General features: G+C 39.0%; 1 protein-coding gene across 5 annotated transcripts in view; it reads left to right on the forward strand.

The window, feature by feature from the left end:
* Positions 1 to 26,295, forward strand: part of LOC118775103 (galactosylgalactosylxylosylprotein 3-beta-glucuronosyltransferase 1) — a 67,556-nt gene that overhangs the window by 35,793 nt on the left and 5,468 nt on the right. For 3 of the 5 annotated variants that reach the window (XM_036524822.1, XM_036524826.1, XM_036524825.1), the window contains 5 exons: positions 17,434 to 17,553; positions 18,524 to 18,666; positions 19,681 to 19,752; positions 20,080 to 20,588; positions 24,529 to 24,825. In XM_036524822.1, coding sequence (XP_036380715.1) covers positions 18,555 to 18,666; positions 19,681 to 19,752; positions 20,080 to 20,588; positions 24,529 to 24,825 — 990 coding nt within the window. In that variant the 5' untranslated portion in view covers positions 17,434 to 17,553; positions 18,524 to 18,554. Of the gene's footprint in view, positions 1 to 17,433; positions 17,564 to 18,523; positions 18,667 to 19,680; positions 19,753 to 20,079; positions 20,589 to 24,528; positions 24,826 to 26,295 lie in introns of all 5 variants that reach the window. The other 2 variants (XM_036524823.1, XM_036524827.1) reach the window with 2 other exon arrangements.

The raw sequence follows: 26,295 nt of genomic DNA on the forward strand, positions 1-26,295 counted from the left end.
TATATATATATATATACACTTGACCTGCAATTGCCTCAGTAAATATCCAGCTGTATAGCTGTATAGCTGTATAGATGTCAAAATAAATATATATATACATACATAATGAGGTCAAGTACCTGCAGTGTTTTAGCAGGGAACTGAATTGGCAACCTTTTGGTTATGAGTCCTGTACCTTAACCACTATGCTACACTGCCACAAACTTTACACACAACCATGGAGACATGAATTACCACTGTGCCAGGTGTTACCTAAAAACACAAAACTGTGATTTTTTTTGGCTTGTCTGGAGGAAAAAGGCCACAGAATGCTTTTCCATTTAAGTAAGTGGATGATTTTATCACATCCTTACTGATCAGATATTGCAGTTGTCATTTCTAGACTAGCATTTCCACCAAAGCAACAGTAAAGAATAACACATTCAAGTTATTGTAGGCAATATATGTTCTCAAAATATTGACTTTCTTTCAATTCTTGAAATGTGAGCACATTCATATCTTCTGTGCTGCTTATATGCCAGCATATTACACTTTAATGGCTTCAACATCAGAGCGGATTCTTTTGCAAAGCTGTGCAGTTCTTGGACTTAAAAGCTTTTGTCAGTGCAGCTCAATTTCAGAAGTTGTCTATTAATAGATTGCAAGCCTGCTATTCATTAAATGGAATGTAAGGAGCTTTCAATATTTAAGTGCACATAATGAGACCGGCTATCTTCCTTTTTTTTTTTTACACAGAGCTCACTCTCTGATCATGTATGGATCCCTCATTAGTAACTAGGCCAACAGTGTATGTGCTTCATAGTTCTGCACATACAGTACACTATTGTGCCAGTTTCTGACAGGGTGACATTAGTATCTCAGTACACAGTATAATTCTATATAATGCAGCTATGAGCCTAAGAAATACTTTCAAATACATTGTTTTAAGACATGTAAAATCCCTCTTAATCTGTTTTTTTTCCTCTCTCAAATTTTGTTGCACACTTCATCACAAGTGTAATCCTATCACTGTCGCAAGATTGTGCATGTATAACCATTGTCTATGCAGGCTGTGCTCAGTATGCTGAAGTTTCCCTTAAATGTATGTATGCAAATAACACAGACCGTTTAAATTAAAAATGTCACTATATACAGCATACAACTGTAACTGGAATGTGACAGGTTCTCAGACAGTTATGCCATATATCTTTACCAAGAATATACTCAGATCTTTCAAGGCTGAATCAAAGCAAGAGCTAGTTGGAACAGGCTGTATCATTTCTGCCTGTTCAAATGAGGTAACCGAGGCTGTGTGTGATGCTGTAATGAAATTGGGAGGGGAAATATGGAGAGTTTTAATAACTCTGCAGCAGACTAGAGCTCATCTGAATTCCCAGGTCCCCAGACTGGAGGAGGCCTCCATGTCCAAAATAAAAAAGCTGATTCTGTGCCTCTCTGGGGGAATAGGAAGATGGATGCTTTGCTATTCGTAAGTCTTACATCTGTAGTTATAAAGCATTAATACTCCTACCCTTCCTAACTCTGCCCCAAATAAATAAATCCATATCGCTGCCCTTGGGAGAATCATTTTTGCTTACAATGTTTCATTGTGTAGGATCGGTATGGGTTGAGTTTTTGATCATTTACAGAACACATGGAACATTACATAGGCTGAAAAACAGATTTTCCATGCAGAATAGTGTTGATTGTTGAAGCAATGATGACTGAAAAGTGGTGCATCCCAGATGGCCATTTAATGTATGTACCAACGATGTTTTTCACCTCAAAGGCACACGCTACAATGGCTGCTTCATTGCTTCCTGAAATGCTGCACACACACACAGCTGTTTGAAATAAATTGTGGGCTTCATGATCATGTCAACAAATGTGGGGAGTGATTTCTGCAATTTCAGGTCTGCAAAATTTCATCATCATAGCTCTGAGACCTGTGCATCACTCAGTTTGGAGAGACAGCAACAATGCCCTAAGCCAGAGCCTGTATAAGAAACAATCTGCACAATTTACTTTGGAGAGCGGGCTCAGGTGATGGGATAGATTTAGTTTTATACCATTTCAGAGGTGATTCTCTCCGGGCTAAGGGTGAGAGGTGAGGATCAGCCCAACAAGCGACTGCGAAAAACAGGACAGACACTGCCTGTGCAGTGTCTACAGAAATCTGTGCATGCACAGGAAATTATATGAAACATTTTAAGCCCCAACTATGCCTCAAAACAGAAAATATATTAGACAAGAGACATATATCTGTCTATTATTTGTCATAAATGGCATACACTAGCCTCCATAAAGGGCTAATACATTTTTGCCGTTGTAGAGGTTTTCATTTTTCCCATGTATAGAATGTCTGCAGACAAACGAATGACCAAAGTCTCTGTGCTCAGAAAGACATTATTATTATTATTATTATTAGTATTATTATTAGTAGTAGTAGTAGTAGTAGTAGTTATCCCTTTGTAAGAATGGCTTCATTGCACTGTGTCAAAGATCATATATGAGTAACAAGCCTAATGTAGTACCTACAATAAACTGCTTAATTATGAAGTATGGATCACTGGAGGTGGAGGTGAAATACACTTAACAAATCAAATTGCAAATGGTAAAAAATTGCAGCTTTAGGGAAAGAAAAAGCCTCTTTTAAACTGGGTAATCAGGAAGCCTTGATGAAAAGGAGACAGAGTGCCTAATTTGTGAATGTGTGTTTGTTAATTCCCCATTGATGACACCTGATTAAAGAAGCTTTCATCACCCTGCTAACCTCAATATAATTTCCTTAAAATTAAAAACTTGCCTCTCCAGGATTTATGGCTGCAAGACTTAACTGGAGCCAACTCCACATGTAATCTTGCAGCTCCAAAGGCACTTAATAGTGTTTTTGCTTCCCCCCCAGAGTGCTTAATGGTTTGGTCCATGGCCAGCTCCCCACCTGGCCTATGTGTTTGTATTTCCCTAATGCCACCATTCTACTGCTCCGCTCCCCCGTTCCTTTGCACAGTGAGTCGGTCATGATTTGTTATGATTATGAACATGATAAAGTAGTTCATCAAATTAAATGACAGTAGTCAGTAAACCTTGTCTCTGGTACTCTATAAAATGATGTTTAATATTGTACTCATCATGGAAATGTAAAGAGAAAAGTACACTCAAAAAATCTCCTCAAATCAGATAAAGAGATTGCATAGGTAACTTCTAATCTTCTTGACAAAAAAAAAAATCTACAAACGATAATCCATCAAACAACATAAGTATAAAATCTTGTCAGGTCGAGATATCCTGCTCCAAACTACAATAATTGAAGAAGGAAAGAAAATGGGGAAACTTTTAGCCGTAATGATCAAAACGAAAAATGCACAATCATACATCTCAATCATTGCCAGCAATGAAAGTGTAATTCTCAGAGATTCAAAAGAAATCAATAAATAATTTAAGTTATTATACTGAACACTGTACAGTCTAGTGACTCCTCCATCACCAGATAAATGAAATAAAATCAATCTGCCTAAATTATCCATGCACGAACAGAGAACATTTTGGCCTTCCCTTTGAAATAGTATATATAAAAGCTTTTCACTTGAATGAATTCTTAGAAAAGGGAATCCCTACATGGTACAGTGTCAGACACAATGACTTCAATAATCCCAAGCAATGTTAAGACTCAATGCAATACTATAACTATAGACCCATATCTCTATTCAACATATCCAAAGTGCTGGACAGCAGACCTTTAATCTCATCCATTCAGTTATCCCTTGGGAGAAATACATGTTACATGCACACAAGAAAAAATATTGGACTTTGGTCCAATATTTACTATGTGGATTTCCAGCATACAGTATATTGTATATCAACCCATAAGCAGCACAAACCAACAAAGGAGGGCACTCAGGGCATTAATGTTAATTGAAAGAACACTATTTTTCTGACAGACAGAATAGGAAGCATCATCTTTAACAAACTAGCTGTATGCATGCTTAACAACAGCTAAATTAAAATGTGTTTTATTGGGTTCAAGCGGTAGACCACAACCTTTCACTGATACATAGGGAAAATTTAGAAAAAGGGGTTTTTGAGCTATAAGCTCCATGACAATTCTTATTTCCTCTACTCTTCTCTCTCATCTTGTGGTTCTCCACTAAAATGTTAACTTAACGGTCCTTTGCCTCATGCCCCGCCACCACAATTAATTTCATTCTTCATTCATTCTTTTACATGTATTTACTTTTCTTCCTTAATAGCCTGTGCTGATTAAAGAGTGAGTTTGGGCATGGGCCTGGGTACTCACAGTTCTGGTGGTTGGGATCAGTGTAAGGGGGCTTCAGATCCTGTCTTATTCTTAAATGTTCAATTGTAAAACTTTCTAAACAGTAATAAAGAACTCTCCTGCACAGGAGGTTGTGTAAAACGCTTGTGAACATCAAAGAAAAGTTTCAATGGATTCCTGTGATGAGACTGACGAGTCACTCTTTGTAGTGAAAATATAGGGGTGTGGAGTAAACATTGAGCGATAAATAATATAAGTAAATAATGACCCCAGTGTCCCATTGATACTTTTCCGCAGTTCTTGTTAATTAGGGTGCAAAAAAGAGCAATAGTGTATACTGTATAGCTGAGTCCTTTCTCAGAGATATGAGAGGTACATTTTCACATATTATAGAATGAAGCACAATTGTGAAGTGAATTATTTGTCAATCCTTTGTCCACAACACCTTCTTTTCAATACTTCAGAATGTGACCTGATTTGGGAATGTATAATAGATATGATATGTACAGGAACACTCAAGATGAAAAGAAAATCAAAAACACGGGATGCCAAACATTCAGTTTGATGGGCTAAGACTGTGGATGTCCCGTACCACCACATAGCTCCCTGTGCAAAGTTTAGTGTTCATGTATGCAAGAAGAAAATGTTTTTGAAACATACACATCTCACTTTGATGTGGAACATTTTAAAAGTCACGCCTACGCTTCCAAATTTTATTTATTATTATAAAAGACCTATGCCATTCATTCCAATGCAGGAACATAAGCAATGATGCAGAGTATTGTGATTCAACACACATTTACTTTAAAGAAGAGGTATATTCTCCTTCAGTGCAAAGGCACCAGTTCTGAATGAAAACACTACCTCATTTTGATTTATGATTTGCAGAGTTAGCATCATGAATATAAACATTTAATATCTGGCATTGTCAAGCTTCAAGGTGAACTATTTTTTTTAGAAATTAATACTCAGAGCACATGGCACTCTACTTCCATCCAAAACAAATTAGAATAAACTTTCATTTGATTTCAGTGTCTCATGGTAAAGCTGATTATAATCACCCCTGAAAACTGAGAAATCATGAACACTGAATCTGAAACATTGAGCTGAATGGGAAGAGTTGAGTCTGACAGTGTCCGTTAGAGTTCAGTGCAGCAGTGGTGCAGCACTTGCAGTGCAATGAAATTTAAATCATACACATTATGCATCTATGTGGAGGAGTGGCGTTTATGTTTTCTCCAAATGCTTTCTTTTATGCAGAAAGATTTCATTTTTATTATTTTCAATGTAAGACTTTTTTGAAGTGAGGCTTCAAAACAATTTTTTTTTTTTTTCAAAATTATAATACCCCAGTGGGTAGTGGTTTAACGATAGCCATCTTAATCAATTAGGGTCTGTAACTCCAAGTTATTTTCAAAGGCTTGCTTTTTCAACTGTCTGCTGTTCTTGTCACATCACTTATTTTTCACTATATTCTAACTACAGCTAAATTGCTAGATTCATTACTTCTATTCAATACATAAAATCATTCATGACACACATTCGTTCAATCCTTACAACAATGAATAAAACACCAAGGCGACACGCTCATGTGCAACACTCAGATTGTCAAATGTTATAGAATATAGTACTGGTAGGGTGACAGTTCTGACTATGAACCCTTTGGAGTTGTTAAGGGGAAGGTACTTCTTAAGGTTTTTAGTGCTGATACCTGTCTGTCTGCTTCCGATCTTTAATAATTTTTCAACAGGAAAAAAATTCAGGCCCATATAACTCTCTTATCCCCAACTGCCCTTGAAGAGCCTGAGAAATGCCTCTTGCAGCACACACTATCCCATTATAATCGTATTCCCACAACGTCAGGTGTCCACAATGAAACCTTGGCTGGCTGGCAGACTTCAAAGGTCTATATTACCCTTAGAGATCAGTCACAGTGACAGGCTCTAAGCATATCTTTTAGTGTTTAAATATTCAGTAAATACACTTATTTTTCATTCACCTCTAACTGATATTAGATTCCCAGTGTTGTGCATTTCTGTCTCATTGCTATTCCACAATTAAATTCATACCAATTACTGTATATCTCTGACAAAGGCGCATTAATTGACTTGATAAGGGAAAGCACTACCTTGAAATCACCTGGTGCTTCATTTGATCTCTTCCCATCTACAATGTACAAAGCGCATTCATCCACATAATGCCTGCGAAGTCAACCGGAGGTAACAGATCTTAAAGACATTTGAATGCCTTCTATATTGTCCTCCCTCTTGAAAAGCTTCCATTCCTTAAAGTGTTTCCTTCCTGCCACCTGAGAAGGTTGTCCAAATATGTAGCATATTAGAGCATGGCTTGGTGAGGTGGATGACAGAGAAAATAAGAAAATATAATTAGAAGAGGAGGTTACAAATGCTGTCCCACATCGAGTCTTGACCCTCAAAAACTGAAATAAGCGCAACCTTTCAGTTTGAGCACTGCCATTTCATTTTCTTTTTATCTTAAACCAGTCTGCACTTTCATTTTCTTCCTGAATTATTCTTCAACCATAATGAAAAACACATGCTGTTCCCATCTCAGTGGTAGTCCCTATGATGTCTACATAACAACAAAATTCTTATATTTTACCATAAATCGGCCTGTAACTGGATGCTGAACCGTGGCTCATGAGAATCCTCCTTGCAAAAATAGTAGACCTATATTTCATTGATTAGGCCCTATTAAACAACATCTTGCCATTTCTGATGACGATAAACTACCAGAACTGGCAATGCATGCTGTTTGTTTGATGACTGAGCTCTGAAATAGTGTCCCACAGAGAAAGCTGTGTTTTTAGATGATTATTTTCTAGCCATGCATGCTTGCCAGCCACAATGTTTATCATTTCTGTCACATTGTGGAATAAAAAATGATAAGATCAGGCTAGTCTTATGCAGATTAGTACGTTGTGGAATTAAAATGGCTTCAGTCGATGAATGTTGTTATTATAGTGACCTTTTGACCATAACTGAAATGATTGCCCATAATTCATAAGTATTTATCTGTCAACCTTGTAGGGGTCAATAAAGCACTTTCCCTGTATTCTTTTTTTAGTCTTTAGGCTTCTTTTTTTAGAAACAAAAAAAAATTGTAATTCAAGGGGCAATTTGTAAAATGTTTAAGTTTTTTTTCTCCAAACAGTGTTAACGTAAATTTTTTCAGATGGTTTCTTGCCATGTCAGGCACAGAAGAAAAACTGCACAAGCTACAGTGCACAAAAAACTGAATGTCCATTTTTTTATCATGATAATGAAAATCAAAGGTGGCAGCCTCCAAAAGCAGCAGCACATTTACAATCAGAGAAGAGCCTGTTCCTTTACAGACCACTGTATTGCTTTGAACATAGGGAGAAATGAGTCAGGGAGGAGGAGCATGTATAAATATGTGTCATTCATACTATTAATCCCAAAGCCAATAAATGGCATTAAAGCCATTTCACCCTGTTCTGTTTCTTGGTTTTTTTTTTAGCTCTGTACAATTTTATCTGAAGGTAGTGCTACAAAGAAGTCTGCTGACGTATTTCACTTTCCGATCTGTCATTATAATTTTCTTTCTGCACCAAATGTAGGCTACGTGCCACCCTTTGAGGTGTATTTTTAAAATAATACGTTTTTATATTTAAGTAGGAAGATGGGATATTTTTGGGTATCAGAGTCCAGCAGTGTTATTAATGTTGCTCTGTTGGAAGCAGCATACCTGCATCCAGGGCTCCAATAAAGGCCCATTTTAAAAGCATCTAGAGCTAGCCCAGCTTTCAGTTTCTTCTTGATTGTGCACCTGTTTTGCCCCCTCTGATAATCCTTAGCCAAAAAATTAAATACACTTCCTAATTTATTAGAATATAATGCCATAACTGTGCATGTTCTACCCTTGTGACAGACCAATACAGAGCACAGTCAAGCCAACACAATACCATGAATTTTTGAATAGAGGAGATGGTGGCCATTGTAAATTAACTGGGGGAAAATGTGTATGTTGGTAGAGTTTTCTTTTTTCTGCTTGTTATAAAATGCACCTGATTTTAACGCTAGAAAAAGTGTGTGGACAGCAAATGCACTCCTCATAATGGGTTTTGATTTTATGTGATTTCATGTTAGTGGTTTACAGGTTTGCAATTTTCCTCACCATTGTGCTACCACTTTGCCCTGCATAGTGGTAGTTTTGGGGGGAGATTGTCAAACAATGCAGGGAGTGACTGTGGATATTCAGGACGTTGTGTCACAGCACAGCAAATCATATTGTGTTTGCTATTCAGCCACCTGAGACCTGGCATAAAGTCTGGCACAGCGTTTGCCCTGACAAAATGAAAGAAGGAAATAACAGTGAACATTGAAAGACAAGGGAAAGACATCTCCTGATAAACATTTAGTTAACATTGTATAATTTCATTGATTGCATTGGGTGCTTTTAAAATCTCAGCTAAAACACTACAAAAAATAGCCCTTCAAAAATAAGAAATAAAATAATTAATACAACGTGTTTTTTGCTAGTAATAAGTAAAAAAATCTGCCAATGGAACTAGTGGAAATACACTTGTTAAGATTTCTTGAAAGGGATCTTAAAATTAGGTGGAAAAAAACTAATTTTGATCCATTTTTAACTGGTATTAGGAAGTGTTTTTGTGTCATGCAGTTTAAAAACCTTCTGACTTGTCAAAAAGGCTTGCTTAATTTGATATACCACTCAAAGTAAGATGTTTTCAAGACAGTTTCACCAAACAAGATATTCAAGATGCACCGTCTAAAAACAAGTCCTTGTAGCTCAAGGAAATTTTGCTTGTTTGGTGACTGTGCCTTATATTAAGTGTAAAGAGATATTTTGACTTGAAAAGAGACAAATATGCTTGGTGAGATTTGGATTTTTTGCAGTGAAGGAGTCAATACCTCACCAGACATTATGGAACAAATACACCAAAATTAGCTGTCTTACATGGTTTGTAACATTGTCCAATTGCACTTTCTGTCTGAATGGCAACAATCAATCCAGCAAATAGTCTTAATTCATCAAATACTAAAGCACTGACAGCCAAGCATAACAAGGTTATGGCTCATGCAGACCTGACTTACAAACACAATGACAGAGAGAATTAAAATAGCCTACTTTTAAAAACATATACCAATTTAGGCCTGGCCTACAAAAAAATGGCAACTATAAACAATCAAGTATGAATCAATTGTATAACTTATGAAATGGTCAAAAATCTCATAACTCAACAAATGTTGTGTGCTTGGTGTGTAAAGTAGTCCTCTTATCCATATTCCCTACCTCTTGTTGTGAAGGTGATGTGGCCTTGCTTTCAGTTCTGTTCTTTGTGAATTCACCCGGACTCTAACCACCTGACATTGCAAGGTCACCACTGCTATTATGTCACCATCAGGGGGTCCATTCAATCAATATCCAGGTAGTTTGCATTGCTAAAATTTTGTGGTCTTTGGTCCATTACTCCTGGTCTGAATCACTTTGATAGTGATCTGAAGCAGGTAGTGATTCACCCCAGTAGCCAGCAAAAATTTGCTAAATGGTTCCGACCATGAGGTTAGTAATGTAAATGTATACTGAGGATCAAGACAGGGCATTTGTGTAATATGTCTAAAATGTAGCTGACCACACCAATTCCTGTTTAATGAGGCAGAATATCTCAACTGCACAAGTAGTCAGGGAATGTAGGTTAATGAAACTGGTTGGTTACCAACAGTGTGTGCCACAGCTGATCTCTGGGCACCAAATTTAAGAAAATAAGTTTATTACAGAGCATCCATAAAGTCATGTAAAAGCACAAAATATTTATTTGCATAGTATCATTCTAACCTATAACAGCACCAACAGGCATGATATCTCAGCAAAAAAGCTTTCAGCATACAAAATGCCAAGTTACTCACGCATGCTAAGTATTTTTCTATATGTCAGCACACTTGTTAAATCAGGTCTGCCATTCAAATAAGTGATTAAAGTAAAACAAATTTATACTACACAATTTTGGTAGCATGACCTCACACAAACTGGACAAACACTTTCATGAAGCAAACCTACCCAGTTTTTCCTACATTGTTTTCATTTAACTTTGTCCTGCGTTCTTTCGTCTTTCTTTTGTTTGTTGTGGTCCCTTGCATTCAAGTCTCAAATGCAGAAAACTGTCAGGATAGATAGCAAGGGTTCTCTCTAGTAAGGTAATGTACTGCTTTTGAGAAGTACACTCTAGATGGGATGTGTCCATGCTTCCTTAGAATTTTCTTGTCGCTTGATCATATCATATTTTTGAAGTCTCAACTTTGATCTGGACTGGCCTGAATTTTCACTTTAGCAATTCTTGTACCTTATGGTGCTTTTCCATATTCCTCTGTATTTTTGAGGTGTGACATGAAAGTGCCATGTACCAAACTGTGACAGACTAATATATCTTAAATTCATGTCATGTACCATGTCATATATCATAAACATAACCCTCCAGAACACATGCATGTATAATTGTTTGTACATTGCTTTGCTGTGTAATGCTATAACATTACAACCTTCGCTAGTACAAAAGACCACATATAGTAAGGATCAAGCATCAAACTACAGCTATACAACCTACAACCTGGTATGTACACCACATTTCTACAGTGTAAAAGCAGTGCTGTAAAATCAGGAGAAACTACATCATGAGCATATTGGTTTCTTGGTGTCTTAGACAATATCTGTTGAGAAATCATTACAATAATCCTAACAACTTGTCATCTTCCACCTGCAATTCTGATTACTTGTATTAACAACACTGATTTGAATATACCACTTTTATACCATAACTCAATTACTCTCCTCTTTTATTCTTTCTGTGTATACGGGGAATTTCATAAGACTCCATCCCAACAACCACACAAGTGAAAAGGCTAATTTGTTTGATGACAGATGTGGCAAAGATAGGTTATGTAGCCAGAATTTTATGCCTGGTTCTCGCACAGCTGCTCAAAAAAACAGTGGAACGCCAGATAGAAAATTTCCTGGGCCAGCAAAACCAATATGATAAGTTCAGTAAGAACATTTTAGTCATAGAAACATTGATGCAGGATTCATTCAAATCATGCAAATATTTCGAAAGAGAAAATCGTGATACACCACTTTAATAAATTGTCACAGCCATACAAATGTGAACAAAACATACTTATTTTGATTATAAACATCTTGATCCTACCTGTTTCACTGTTTAATATTTCCATTTTATTTATTGCATTTAAGCACTAGACATCTTATATGTGAACATCAGCTCATATTCTCGGTTCAATAAAACAAATACTTATATAAATTATTATTTGACAGACTAAAACTTGGCACTGTGCTCCTTCAGCTTTTTGCTCAGGGTTCTGAACAAGGCACAGAGCATACTTTTCTCACTCTCCTCCATTCTACCTGGGGGTGACAAATACCTGACATATGAGGTAAATCCTGCGTTTCTTGCCTCGGCAGTTTTACCTCCTGTGGACCTTGGTTATGGGCTCAAAAAAAAATAAATCTGATTGAAAGTGGTCTACAGGTTTCTTTTAGCACTTTTAGTCTCTGGGTGTTATGTTTTCATCTCTGCTGTCCTAAAGAAAATGGAAACCTGCACTTCCAGTCGATCCTTTGGACACATTAAGGTACGAAACTGCCATAGATTAGGCAATGAAGTGGCCTCCCATTGAGTATATTGTAGAATATAAAGGCAAATGTGGTGTACTAATTAAGATGTGAACAGATACCTTTTATTTTCAGAGAGATTCAATCCATATTTACCTCTGCAACAGCTCATTGTCCACAGTAAAAATGCTTTAACAGCTCCTAATCCTCAAGAGTAAATCCCTCTACTCTCCATTGCAGAGTTTCGGTATCACTGCAAAATTTCAAGCATCGCTCAGAAAGCCATTAAAAGGCATTTAGAAAGAGAAAAGTGCCAATCTGCCTGAACAAGCTTAAGGGTATATTTGATTCCCTGTCCTGTTGATGAAGCTGCACTATCAATGAAATGTAGTGTATACTTGATGGGGTTCACTTTGTTGCTTTGGGCTGAGGAGCGATAGATTTAAAGCATTTGATGCATGTGGTTTGATCTGAGGTCTGTGCCACTTATCCATACTGAGGGAAAGGCTTTTTTGGAAAAAACATGTGGAGGGTTATTCAGGGAGACAAGGCTATAGACAGAGGGGATTACTTTATTTGAACTGCAGTGAAAGACCAGGGGACTTAGCACTGGCAACAGCCACAACACACACACCAGTCTGTTTATTATTACTGCACGAAAATGGGTGCCAACAACAAGAAGATGAATACTTTCCAAGATAAGGGTCATGTAAATTAAACACTTTATATTATCAGGATTATATGTGGATCAGAAACCACAATCACTGCTGATACAATAAATCTGATAGTAAACAGAGGCTGATTTTCATCTCTGCAATACAATCAAAAAGATAACATGAAAACTGACATGTTTGATGAAGGTAATTTTTTGATATTTGAAACTGCAGGCATTTGTAGTATGAGATCTACCCACTCGATGCAAAATCACCACAATCAGTGTAACACAAATACTCAATGCAAAAACACCAAAAGTAATGGCAAGAGTAGTGATAATGATGCCTTATACACCTCATAATTTATCAATGTATGCTGGATTTCCAAAAGTTAAAGGTTTTTTTGAGTAACAAAAAGTCATTGTCTCAAAAGGGAGTGTCAAATTTATTCTCATTTGGGATGAAATAATTATAGCATCTAAGCTTTAATTGTGTCTACATATTGGGGCAACATCTATGTTGTATTCATAGCATCAAAGAGCAGGACAAACCACAATTTGCACAGTAAACAAACACCCTTTTGGTAGTTTTGTTTGATTTGGTTTTGATTGGCCTTTATAAATGAGGCCCCAGGAGCCCCCCAGTTTGCCTTTACTGTTTCTGGAAATAAACAAGCTGATGGATACTAGAGAAACAAGCTTTCTGTTCAGTCTGCAGAGCTACTAAAAGCAGAAATGTAAACAAGTTTTGAAGATTCACGTTTTCCATTACTGATGATTTTGACAAAGATTAGTCTATGTGAATTCTCCTTGAATTTTTCAACAATGACTAATTGTTGCAGGTCATAATTACTTCCATTTTATGCATGAGAATTTTCCTCAAAAGACAGTTTGTGTTTTCTGATTACCTCAAGTTTGCATTTTCTTCCTGGTAGAATTATTTCCTGTGCTCATGACCTTTTGAGTCTTGGCAAAACAAACCATATTCTGATGTAAAAAAAGCTTTTCTCCCAAAAGAGTGGTTGGTGCACCGACCTTTGGACTTCATGGCAACTAAAACGCAGTAAATCAATATTTCATTCACAGTTAATGACACCTTAAGTTATTTTTAGGACTGTGACAGAATGCTGATTACTCACCCCTTCTTTGTACTGTCCACTGACTTGACCAAAAGCCTTTGAATATTGTAAAATAATTAGCCAGACAAAGGCATAATGCCTGCTCAGATAACACAACGGGGAGGAGATGTCCTTTCCCCTGACATGCACAATGTTCAACATCTGGTGCCATTTTGAAGACACAAAGTGATGAACTCAAATCATTATGACAAGTAACAAACAAATAATTTTTATAGTGTGAAGCATCATTCAGTGAATACTGAATATTAGGACACTGGAAAAATGAGAGAGGCTTTGTACCAAAGAGAACCTAGTGCCCTATGTACGACACTACATCCAAGTGATTAAACACAAGGTCAATTTTTTGTCTGTGAGCATTAGAAGTGCACATACAGCTAGCATGATACTCTTGTTTACTGGCCACCTTGGTAAATGGGTTGGGAACCATGAATATGGTACACTGTACTAGTGTATCATTAAACAACCCTCCTGAGCTCTTTACAGTAAAAAGAACCAATATATCTGCCTAAAATTTGTCAGATTATATAGAAATTAATAGTTACAGTGGGCAGAGAAAGTATAGGATTTTCACCACATTTTGTTGTGTTACAACCTGAAAGTTTAATGCATTTAAATGGATTATTTATCCTACAATAAACAAAACATACTCAACATTTAAATGAAGGAAAATCATTTTTAATGAAAAAGAATTTAATGAAAAATGCAAAACAGAAAAATAAAGCTTGAATAAGTATTTATGCCTCTGAGTTATTTTGCATGTAGTATTTAGTTGCTCTCCCTTTTGCAGAAATTACAGCCCATTAATCTTTTGTGGTAAATTTTGACAAGCTTTTCATATTTTGCAGGTTTAATTTTTGCAAAACAGCTCTAGTTGTTGGACATTACGTAGGGACCAGGGATCTATTTTTCCTCCATCCATTCTTCCTTCAATTCTGACAAGCCTTCCATGAAAAGCAACCACAACATAATGCTGCCACAGCCATACCTCACAGTGGGGATGGTGCTATCAGAGTGGTAAGCAGTGTCCTTCTCTTGCCAGACACAGCTTTTAAGCATTAAGGCCAAACTCAATTTTTATTTCATCAGGCCACAAAATTTCCTTCCACATTGTCTGACAGGCTTGCACATGCTTTTGCATACTTCAAATGAGTCTTTATGTGCCTTTTTTTTAAATAAGGCTTCCTCTTCACCATCCTACCATACAGCCTAGATTTGTGTAGTACCTGAGTAATTGTTCAGTTTCTCCCATCTCAGTCAGGAAACACTAGATTTTTCAGTGTTATACTCGGCCTCTTAGTTGCTGCTCTGAACAATGCCCTTCTATCATGGCTGCTCAGTTTTCGAGGATGACCTGGTTGACAAAGATTCTGGGTAGTTCTGTATTCCTTTTATTTCTTGATTTCACAGTGCTTTGTGGGAAACTGAAAGCTTTGGAAGTCTTTCAGTATCCCTCCCCTGACTTGTGCCTGTCCATAACTCCCTTTCCCTGAGTTGTTGGGAAAACTCCTTTGACTTCATATTGCCTTGTATGGAATTCCCAGTGGTGGGACCTTACACAGACAGGTGTATTTAAACTTATAAAGAGGTTATGTTCAATCAAGTGTTAACACACAGGTGGATACCATCCAACAAATTGTGTGGATTCTGAAAGTAACAAGCTGAGCCAGAGTATATTTAGGGGAGGTATTGCTAAGGGGATAAATAATTTTCCAATGAAGACTTTTAGTTTTGTTTTTATTTAATTTTTTAGCACATTGAAAACATAGAGCAGGTGTAGATCAGAAGAAAAAATTGGGCATGGCTTCAGGCTGTAAAACAACAAAATGTGGTAAAAGTCCAGGGGGGTGAATACTTTCTCCGGCCACTGTATCCAGGTTTTCAACTCAGTGGGACATAGAATGCAGTTAATATTAAGCTTAATGGCACAGCTATGGCAGCTTTTTGCTGGATTGCATCTTATCAGTGTTGCACCTTATCAGATGTGAGCAGCCCTCACATCTGAGTTTGCCTCATTGATGTGCAGTGCTGCCACTGACAAACATTTGGGGAAAAAAAAAAAAAAAGGTATTTATCTTAAAAATAAGATCTTACGTCCTCAGCCTTTACCCTCATAGTTTTACACAATTCTAATACATGGCTTAGGATTTGGATCAAAAGCTTTCAGCATTTTCTGTTCAATTACATCTCTAATCAGATATTAGAGTACAGATACCCTACAAAGCTGGGACTGGAGATGAGCCATGGAGCCCTTTATTATTAGATAGCCATCTCAGGGTTCATCCTCTCCATCTTTATACATCCGGCCTCTAACTCAGAACTGGCAAACCAAAATGAGAACATGATGGGGGTCACAGAAAGTGAAACTTCCCATATGATACTGTCACGCTTCATGTAGACATTACTACGGTGACTACAGCTTTGCCACTTCAGTCTTAAGAGCAGCTGAAAGCTCTCATGAACCCTTGGGTCAGACCATGCTGGGTTTTGGTTTTGAGGTTGAGCAGGATGTAAGGAGGAGAAACCATTGTTCACCCAATGCCTCATGCTACTCTTCACAGCTTCATATGTGGTCACTGAAGTGAGCATAAAGGAAAACATGCAACACTAAAATAAAGAACAGAGAATGGGATACAATCCGGGATAGTCAAAATGTGCAGTGAGGATTACTGACAACTCAGATTCATCTTACATCAAGGTCTAAATATGCATTTTAATGTAACCAGTTTTCTGTTACAACTTTTTACACTCTCACATACCTTTAATCTCAACTGCAACTCTCCATGGGCAGCCATGCCTCACAAACCATACATGGGGCTTAACATGTGAGTAACAAGGAGCACCAAGGCATTCAACCAGTCACTCAATTATCCAATCCGTAGATTCACAAGTACCATGACAAAATTTTACCACAGATGCTAACACATGATAGACAGGCTGACACACACACATATGCATACATACATAAACATGTCTTGCGTCAATCTGAAACTAATTTAAGGTATATCTGAAGGAAGAATTTTGGAACCTAGGCTTGAAGAACATCTGAAATATTTAATATGCATTTCATAGAATGAGTATACATTCACAGACTAAAAAGCAATAATCTTCATTGCCATTATTGAAGTGTGCTATCATACATCCGCTTCACTCGCTTGGCTTTATGGCCTACAGTTGGATCAGTAGAGTGCAGTGATATGCATTGAAATACTAGGTAAAATGATTTGCATATAAAGCACCCTTTTACTACATAAGACACCAGCTCTTGCTATGGAAGAATTTTTATTCTACAGTTCTTTTGATTTGATCAAAGCATATGAAAATATAGCATGCCTTTTAGAATGGCCAAAATCTCCCTTTGTGATATATATGGCAATGCATGTTTTAATCCCTAGTAGTTTCATGCCACTTGAATCTCCATTCAGGCCCTTAAAAACATTTTCCTTTTATCCCATTTTAGAGAAAAAAACATACTGTGAAGATTGCCCACTACAAATGCTAAGGATGGGCACATTTCAAGAATGATTCAAGAGTGGGTTCAAATATCTCTTTGTGCGTCTGTCTCAGTAATTCAGGAACAGGGACCTACACCTCAGATGTACCCAAGCACAGACTACAGTTATCAATCTCATGCCTCCTAGCCAGTATACCTGCAGTATTCCTGTGTCATGTTTAATCTGTAATACACACCTCATCTTTGGACATTGCTGTGGAGTTATTTTAGCGCAGGAACTGACACGGAATTTCCTCTGATTATCTTGCAGGTCTTCGGCAGGAGCAGTTGTCCATTTCTTGGGTCATGGTCAGCTGAGAGATCCAGAGTCCCCAGCACACATTCTCTGCTGTGCAGCATTGTTGTGGCCATGAACACTTTAAAACCATAGGTGAGCACAGGTACAGCACTCTATATGCTTTAATCTTACATCTCAAGTTCCATAACCCAGCTAGGGAGGACTACATTAGTGTGGAGAAGCTAGTTGACATTTCTCAAAAATGAACAGAAAAAACAAACAGAAGGAAAGAGCCTCAGCTGCTGAAAAGTGTGCCTCTAACAGCAGTCACGCACCTGTTTTAAACAGGCTTGTTAACCAGTTGCTGGCTCTTAAAAACAGAAAAGGTTACAATTACTCAGACAATTAACAATGACACAATTAATCCCTTCAGATGTGGTTCATTGAAATGGGTTCTGTCATGGATGAAGGTGAAATGGATAGACAAGGATCCTCATACAATTAGCAATAATTAAACAATTAGAACAAATGATCAGCCTGGGGGGACAGGTGAAGGTTCTCCTTCACAATTAGTATTGTTCTATATGCAAATTCAAGGTAAGGTAGCAGCAAATTATGCATGTATGCTGTTCCAAAAAAACATGCACATGGATTTTGAATTATTTGTTGTTTTTTTTTTGGCATCACTTTTAAAACTACAGCATTTCATCAGTCAGCGAGGCAATTGGGCAGGTGGATGAGGTATAGTTTAACCTGCTGTCAGATCTGTTGTAAATCAAGACATAAAAACAAAGAAGGAACCAGTGTACCAAAATGGTGTGTGGTGCTAAAGTGAAGAATAATTTCTGTCACTGAGTTATGTTTGGGTGTGGGATGATTTCACTTTACAAAGTGAAGCTTCCCTCATTGGCTGCTATTTTATGTGTGGAGAAATAAAATAGAGTAAACTAAAACAGAATTTACCCACGTCACAATGATGTGCAATTGTTTTATAGCTATACAGGTCAGCTATACATTGCTCTGAGAGAGTGGCTAACATAAAATAAAACTTTGTAGACTGTGCAGATTTCTTGTGGTGGCTCTATACTCTAAAGGGTTCTGACTCTGTTCTGTACCCTTACAGGTAATGACGAAGCGTCAGTCTGACTCTGGAGATGCCGAAGAGAAGAGACGTCCTTGCCATCGTGTTGATTGTGTTACCTTGGACTTTACTCATCACAGTTTGGCATCAAAGTGCAATTGCTCCTCTGCTAACCATCCGAAAGGGTAAAAACTTAAACTTAAAACTTAAATTACGGAAGGGTGGTCTTCCATCACAGTGAAAACCTGGTTCATTATAGACTTTTTCTGATTGACTGTTAATGGAAGAGCATTTGAGTAGCTTGCACACATACTAATCATACGTATCTGAGCTGAGAGATATAGCTCTTGCTTCCGTATACCTGCCACTTCACAATGAGTTAATGCTGATTTTAAGTTATTCAGTCGGCTTGCAGCAAAAGCCTTAAGGATCATCCTTGCTATTTAAGAGGTTAAACAGAAATGAGCTTCTGGAGTCAAAAGGAGATTATATTTATTTCTTGTGGCTTTTAAGCAGTGGCCAAAGTAATCAATTCTCCAAGATGATGCAGAGCCATCATTTGAAGTCCTTGGCTAAATAATTAATGCAGTGTCCTCAGGCATATCAAAAGGATTTGCAAGGTGACACCTAAATATAAAAATGAACTCAGCGGCTCCACAAACAAATCTCACCAGTCACCAGAGTCACCAGAGAAGGCAATCCAATCACTTTGCTCTAAAGGGCAGCATAGAGTTTATGGAGCAATCTTCCGGGACCCATTTGCTCTGTGACAGTGCTGCAATTCAAAGCATATTAGTGCAGTTTAATATGTATTTCCTTTTCTAAGGAATGGAAAGAAGGCCTTTTTCTGGCTGAAAATCCTGAGCATATTGCCAAAGGTGATTGTGCTGATTTATGTGAAGCACAAAAACTTTTTAGTGTCTGGAATGCGAATTGCCTCATAATGCTGCAGTGATTAAGGTCACTATTAACGGGAATATAATCAGCGGAGAATAAACGCTGTTTATGATTCAATAATTATTCCAAATGGTTAGTTGACTTGGGCCGTCCGACTTCTGTTTTGAGGACATCAAATCAAATTCCACCTTCTTTTAATGCCTGATAAAATTCAACTCTGTGCCGCTGTGTCTGACTGAGTGCACAGGAGCACCTTCGCAGACCTTCATCCACTCACAGTGCCTGCTTTTACCTTTTCACAGCCTGTTACCACCTAGTAAAAGAGCTCTTTATCATACCAGGGACGCTTGCAGTTCGCCGACACCAGCTTGCAGGTACTTGCCTCATGGATTGTTGGGGTATTCAGTCTAAGTGTTATGGTACTTTGTCCCCAATTTTGAGGAAGAACTTAAACCAAGAATACTTGAGTACAAGAGACTTTTATTCTTGTATATCATCACCAGTCTGCCCATCATTGATATTAACATGATATATAAAGAATGATAAAAAGGTGATTAGAAAAGTAATTTTTTAAAAATGCATTGGACTGCTTACTCAAAGTCAAGGGCAAAGTGCCACTGCAAATAGATTGAATTGCCCTCTGTGTTAAAAGACAGTGATACGTGGCAGCCAAACTAATGCCCAGTCCTCCTCTGCCCTAGATGACAGGGGAAACGGCCGGCGAGACACGGGCCAGGGCTCCGACTCCAAGGAATACTGCTCACCAGACAAGGACATAGTGGAGGTGGTGCGGACGGAGTATGTGTACACCCGCCCCCCGCCCTGGTCCGACGTGCTGCCCACCATCCATGTCATCACCCCCACCTACAGCCGGCCTGTGCAGAAGGCAGAACTGACCCGGCTGGCCAACACCTTCCTGCACGTGCCCAACCTGCACTGGATCCTGGTGGAGGACTCTCAGCGGCGCACCCCGCTGGTCACTCAGTTGCTCCACGAGACGGGCCTCAACTACACGCACCTCAACGTGGAGACGCCCCGCAACTACAAGCTGCGGGGTGACGTGCGGGACCCGCGCATCCCCCGGGGTACCATGCAGAGGAACCTGGCCCTGCGCTGGCTCCGTGAGACCTTCAGCGTCAACAGCACCCAGCCGGGCATTGTCTACTTCGCCGACGATGACAACACCTACAGCCTGGAGCTGTTTGAAGAGGTGAGATCAAAGCCTCCGCTCGCTGCCACGGGAAAGCCAATCTGGCTGCACATAGAGTGGCTTGTCTGAGATGCGCTCATCCCCTTGGCAACACTGAAAATATGCATAAAAGCTATGACAGTGTATGGTTGGAAATTGCTCATATCTTTCCAAGTTTGATTCCTGAACCCTGTTTTCATATATTTCCATTTGATAAGGATCAACAAATTAGATTCAATTTTTACTTAATATTAGTTGGTTTTGATCTGATAACCTTCTGTAGTAACAAATGTTACTGCAAGCATCTCGTGTTGTAATGTGTGTAGCCCTGACGTTTTGTTTATTCCTTGCTGTGTGTACACGTACCTGAGACATAAATAATAAATAATTTAGTTGATCTCCATTTTTTGCCAGATTTTTTAATATATTTATAAATTACCTTCATTAAAGGGGACTGCAGATGAAAATTAGCATTAGGCTAACTCTGATACAATGCATCAAATGGTAACATTTATGTTTAATATTGTACATGGTCCCTTATAAATAAAATAAATACATAAAAAATAAAAAAATATATATCTACATATTAGAGTACTACCTGGAATTGTACCAGATGAGTCATTGTATGTTTTATGCATTAATCTCTGCTTTAATCATTTCTAAAGACTATGAAATATGCATAACACATCAGCAGTATATATATCTATGTCCATTTAATAACTGAACCTGAGCAGGATGAGGAAGAAATTGCAATTTGTAGTGAGTTGTAAGCATTGTAGCGACACTGTTCCATTTAATTGCAAAATATTCAGCATGACGCTTCACCAGCGGAGGAATGTAGACAAGCACTGGGCAAAGGTTACAGCCAACAATCAATACGCCGGAATACCTAAATTTAGTCAAGTTGCCTCTTCACAATAATGGATTGGACATGACTTCAGAGCATTAGTCTCTTCTTGTTAATTTGAAAGGGATATTGATGAGACTGTCATTACCTTTCCCTTGCAATCATGTGTAGAGCACTACAGCTCAAATGCTCCATCACTCCACGCAGTTAGAGTAGCAACCATGAGAGGCATGGTTGTCTCCACAGTGACTGATGACTTGAGTCATTAAGGCTTTCAGGCCTTTCAACCACTTTGCTGCTGTTTTGAGCAGAGATGGACGTTAATATCCCCCGCTGATTCCATCGTGCTCCAAGACTCACAGGTCCCATTATGGGAGGTGAGTCTTGCACAGAGTATCTCGGAAGCACTTGGGTCACTTGAGAACATTCATCTAATTATGGAACAGAGCTGCAACAGAAAACCAGTACAGTAGCTACAATCTCAAAATGTTATTTGTTATAAAATTTTATTCACAAAGCTGGACTGTACATGTTAGTCTGTTGGGCCAAAGGGTGGAATCTTGAGTGAAGGACTCCAAGTTACATAATTAAACTAATTACTAAGCTCATGAACAAAACTGCTTTGCTGTCAAAGTGATCTCTGATCAACAAATTAGAGTGAACATCAACATTATCACCTTATTTATGTTGTTTTGCACCCCACATCCACAGATCCACAGTACACCTGGGTTACCACTGCCCTTTCCCTGTTTCTCACAATGACTATCCCTCCCATGAGCCGTTCAACCAAGGTCCCATCTCATTGTGTTGATTAAAGATCCCATGACGCTGATCATAAACAAAAGGGTCTCCTGCCCTATCCAAACTCCCAATATTTCCATCTCAAACAAGCTGTCTACTAGTCCCAAAGTTAGTTGGGCAAATAAATCCCTGACACTCTCTACATAAGCTGACACGTGGCGCATGATGGTCGGCCTGCATCACACAGGGGGGGGTAGTACAGAGCATTGCCTGGAGATGAAAACTGGTGTTTCAATTGCTAAGGCTCCTCAACATTCCTCATAGCTTCATCCACAGGCCCACTGCGTCACTTGGTCCACCGGTAAAGACCCAAGGACTATTAGTAGTGAAACAGAGCAGTGCTGTCCCCATTCATCTTCCCAGCAGCCGGCCCTGACAGTGGAACACACTGCCCGGCCCCTCAGCGAGTTGCGTAAAATTAAAATGACCCATAAAATATGCATTTCTCCCTGTAAAGAAACCATGCATCATTGAGAAGGCTACATTAATTATTCAGCCTGTATTTTTTTAAAAAATGCTTATGCCGCCTCTTCAAACAGCAAAGCTTATTTACAGGAGCCCTTTTTATTTATATTCCAGGTGCAGCTCTTTCTCCCAGGTTCCTTCCATGTAGGGTTCTCTAACCCGTGTTTTCATTATGTCAGGAATTTGGTAATGTGCTGTCGAATTTAACTCCTTACTCTCAGCATTTCTGGTCTGTTTTTGTTGCTCTGTTTGTACTGTGAAAAACACAGGCCTCAGTCTCTGAGCTCAGTGATTGTTCCATGGAAAGGGTGCATGCATTATAAAACCTGAAAATAAGCAACAACATACTTTAGGAATAAGACGCACTTTTTGTTTTAAATCATCAGAGGGGCATCTCAGACTGTGCACATACCTGCTTGCAAGGGTTATTGAAGTATGTGTATCCTGTTCAGTTTTTATATGACTTCTCAAACGTATGTCAGTATTGTGAAGGCAGCAATTTCCACATAGATACCAATGTTATGATTCATAAAGGATCCACCTCGGTTAATGGAAGTGCCAGTGTTAATGGAAGAAAAGTGCCGGTTTCACTTCTTGTGAATCTGATATTTGTGTTAACGCAGAAAGCAAGAGATACTGTTCATTTGCACACAGGGAACAATATGCCCTTTCCTCTCTCTCATAAATGTTGGTTCATCTTTAAATGCGGGCAGACGTGTCTTTGCACACAACGTTGGTTTGAACGTGACCGTTTGCATCACCCTCCAAAGCCAGTGCAGCAGCTCTGGCTGCTCCCAGTCGTTGCATTGCCCAGCCCCCACGGGCTGCGGTGAGGAAATGTAATTTAGTTTAATTCACTTCACAGCTGTACAGTGCACTCTGCTGAGTTGTAAACATATTAGGGGGGCAGAGACAACACCACTGATTCAATACAGTGGACAGAGAAGAGGATTCGTTGTGGCAATAGACCCGCGGTGCTCTCCCATAAACATCCCACCACATAAATCAGGGCTGTTCCTGCCACATCCTACAGCCATGGAGATGAATAGGCGCGATGATCGTGTCAGACAAATGGTGGACACTCCAACGAGGCAAGGCTGGGGACGCCTCCTGCGTGGGTGGGGCGAAAGTCGCGCAGTCGCGCTCTCTGCTCTCCCTGGAGGAGAAATCAGAGGTGACATCAATGGCGACTCCTTCTCTGTGTCAGCCCACGCCAGCCAGGCTTCATTAGACAACTCTGGAAGACATTGATTCCCACCAGCTGTGCCCAGGAAAAGAGCTCACCCCTCTCAAAAGTTATATTCCTGTATGGACAGCGGCAGTTTGACCTGGTCTAGGCAGCTGGTGTTTTTCTTGCTTTCATTCTTACAAACAAGCAAATAGGCTATTATCTCTACACAAATGAATAACAACATTTAACCCTTAATCATTAAACCTTTCATTAGTAATTAAAATATTATACTTCAAAAGTAATTGAACCTTCCATTGATAATCGTTACAGCTTTCTTCGATTATACAGCTGATTTTACTGTTTTACTCGTGTCATGCAGATACGAAAGTGTGAATTGGGGTTCAGAGATCACATTCAGTGGTTCCTTTTCATGTAAGGTTATTATAGGATGAGCTGCAATGAAAGCACATATAACAATCTGAAATTTGTTGGCCAATATTGTACTAAAGCCACCTACATTCAAACTCAGATGTAATTTACATATGGTACCAAATAAAGTGCTTACATTAGCCATGCTTACAAATAAGATGCATGTTTGCCTTTTTTAAATGGGGAATGGGATCTCTACTTTAAATATAGTATTCTTTACCGCACTAACAGTCTCATTTGAAATACAGATGCGGTCGACTCGGAAGGTGTCCGTTTGGCCGGTGGCCTTCGTTGGAGGCCTTCGCTACGAGTCGCCCAAGGTCAACGCAGCTGGGAAGGTATACGGCTGGAAGACGGTGTTCGACCCTCACCGGCCCTTCGCCATCGACATGGCTGGATTTGCAGTGAATCTTCGGCTCATTCTATTTAAGCCTCAGGCCTACTTCAAGCTGCGTGGCGTCAAAGGAGGCTACCAGGAGAGCAGCCTGCTCAGAGAGCTGGTCACTCTAAATGACCTGGAGCCCAAAGCTGCCAACTGCACTAAGGTAAGGAGAGGGAGAAACAGCAGACCACTTATTTTTCAAGGGGTCTGCGTGATTTGCATGACAGTATTAAATGGAAATAAATATTTTTCTGAAAAAAAAAATGAATTTGATGTTACATGCTTGACTTTTACCAACAGATACACGTAAATAATCAAATAACCAATATACTTATATACAAAATAACCAAAAGGAAAGCAGAAATAGTCAGACAGCATATACTGGATTAAAAGACTGTGATTGTTATCAGAATTTACATAATATGTTTCTGTGGGTGACTCACTTGAATGACATGCTCCCTGTTCTTTTAGACGTAGGCTGCTTCCTTGCTTCTTAGCCAAGAGTGAGTCTGCTTAATTTCAGCTGTTTTCCAAGAGAAGACCAAGACCAATGACTAATACCGTATTGAACTTGGTTCGGGATATTATTGTTTTCAGTCAATTCCTAAAGCATTAATGTACAGATGACAAGTTGTCATCTTATCGCAGATATTATCACAATGATTCAATATCCTGCCATTCCAAGAGGCAGACGTAGGACGTTACTCCTCTCAGACAGTAGACAGAGTCATTTGGTTGAAGATTTGACCTGTGAAGATTCGTCTCCTGCTTCAAGGGAGGGTGGGGCGGTGTACTGTGTATTATCATCACAGCCAGAGAGGGGAGGCTGGGGACTGGGCTCCAACAGCTCTCAGACTCATAATCCCACTCTTCAGCCCCAAGTGTGACTATTAACCTCCTGTGCACCTAGGTAAAGACGAGAGTGCCTGGTGCACCTCGGACGTGTCCATGCATTATTCATTATAGCAGACAGGGGAGTCAGATGAAAGACATGATCAGAGAAGCTGCTGCAAGAGGGTCGAGGCAGAGAAAATGAGTTGTAGATCTTGCCATTCTTAGAGGAAGTCTATTAGGCCTTCCCATCTCTCCCAGCGAACTACGGGTTCTGAGAGGGAATATGCACCCATGCAACTACACAAGGACACTGTTGGTTTAATAAGAAGGGACCGATAACAAGGGCTAATGTGAAACTTATAATGGATTTTTTTTTTTTTTGAGGAGAAAATATTTTCTCTAAATTAACAGACATACTCATTTGACTGAAAAAGATATCAGAGCTTTCTCTGGAAAGCCCTCAAAGCAATATTACAAAACCAGAGCATTTTCTTTTCCTGTTTAAAAAAATCATAATTTATTCAGGAAGCTTATACAAACCACCCATGATTCAGCCAGCTGAGTGTTGCTAGGGTTTAGCTGTCTGAAGTTACTTTTGATTCAAGCAAAGGAAGACATCACACGCCTCGCCCACTGTTGTCTGTCCTTTTTCGATTTAGAAAAGGATCTCTCTGCACTACAAGACAAGAACACAGTCTGTACACTGACTGTACTCTGTAACTGAATAAAAATACCCTTCAGAGGCCTCATAAGCATCTTGGCTGAGCAAAAGTTATACCTTCCAGGATTGCAGAACATT

This window comes from Megalops cyprinoides, chromosome 3 (assembly GCF_013368585.1).
Source record: "Megalops cyprinoides isolate fMegCyp1 chromosome 3, fMegCyp1.pri, whole genome shotgun sequence".
In the NCBI taxonomy this organism is placed as follows: domain Eukaryota; kingdom Metazoa; phylum Chordata; class Actinopteri; order Elopiformes; family Megalopidae; genus Megalops; species Megalops cyprinoides.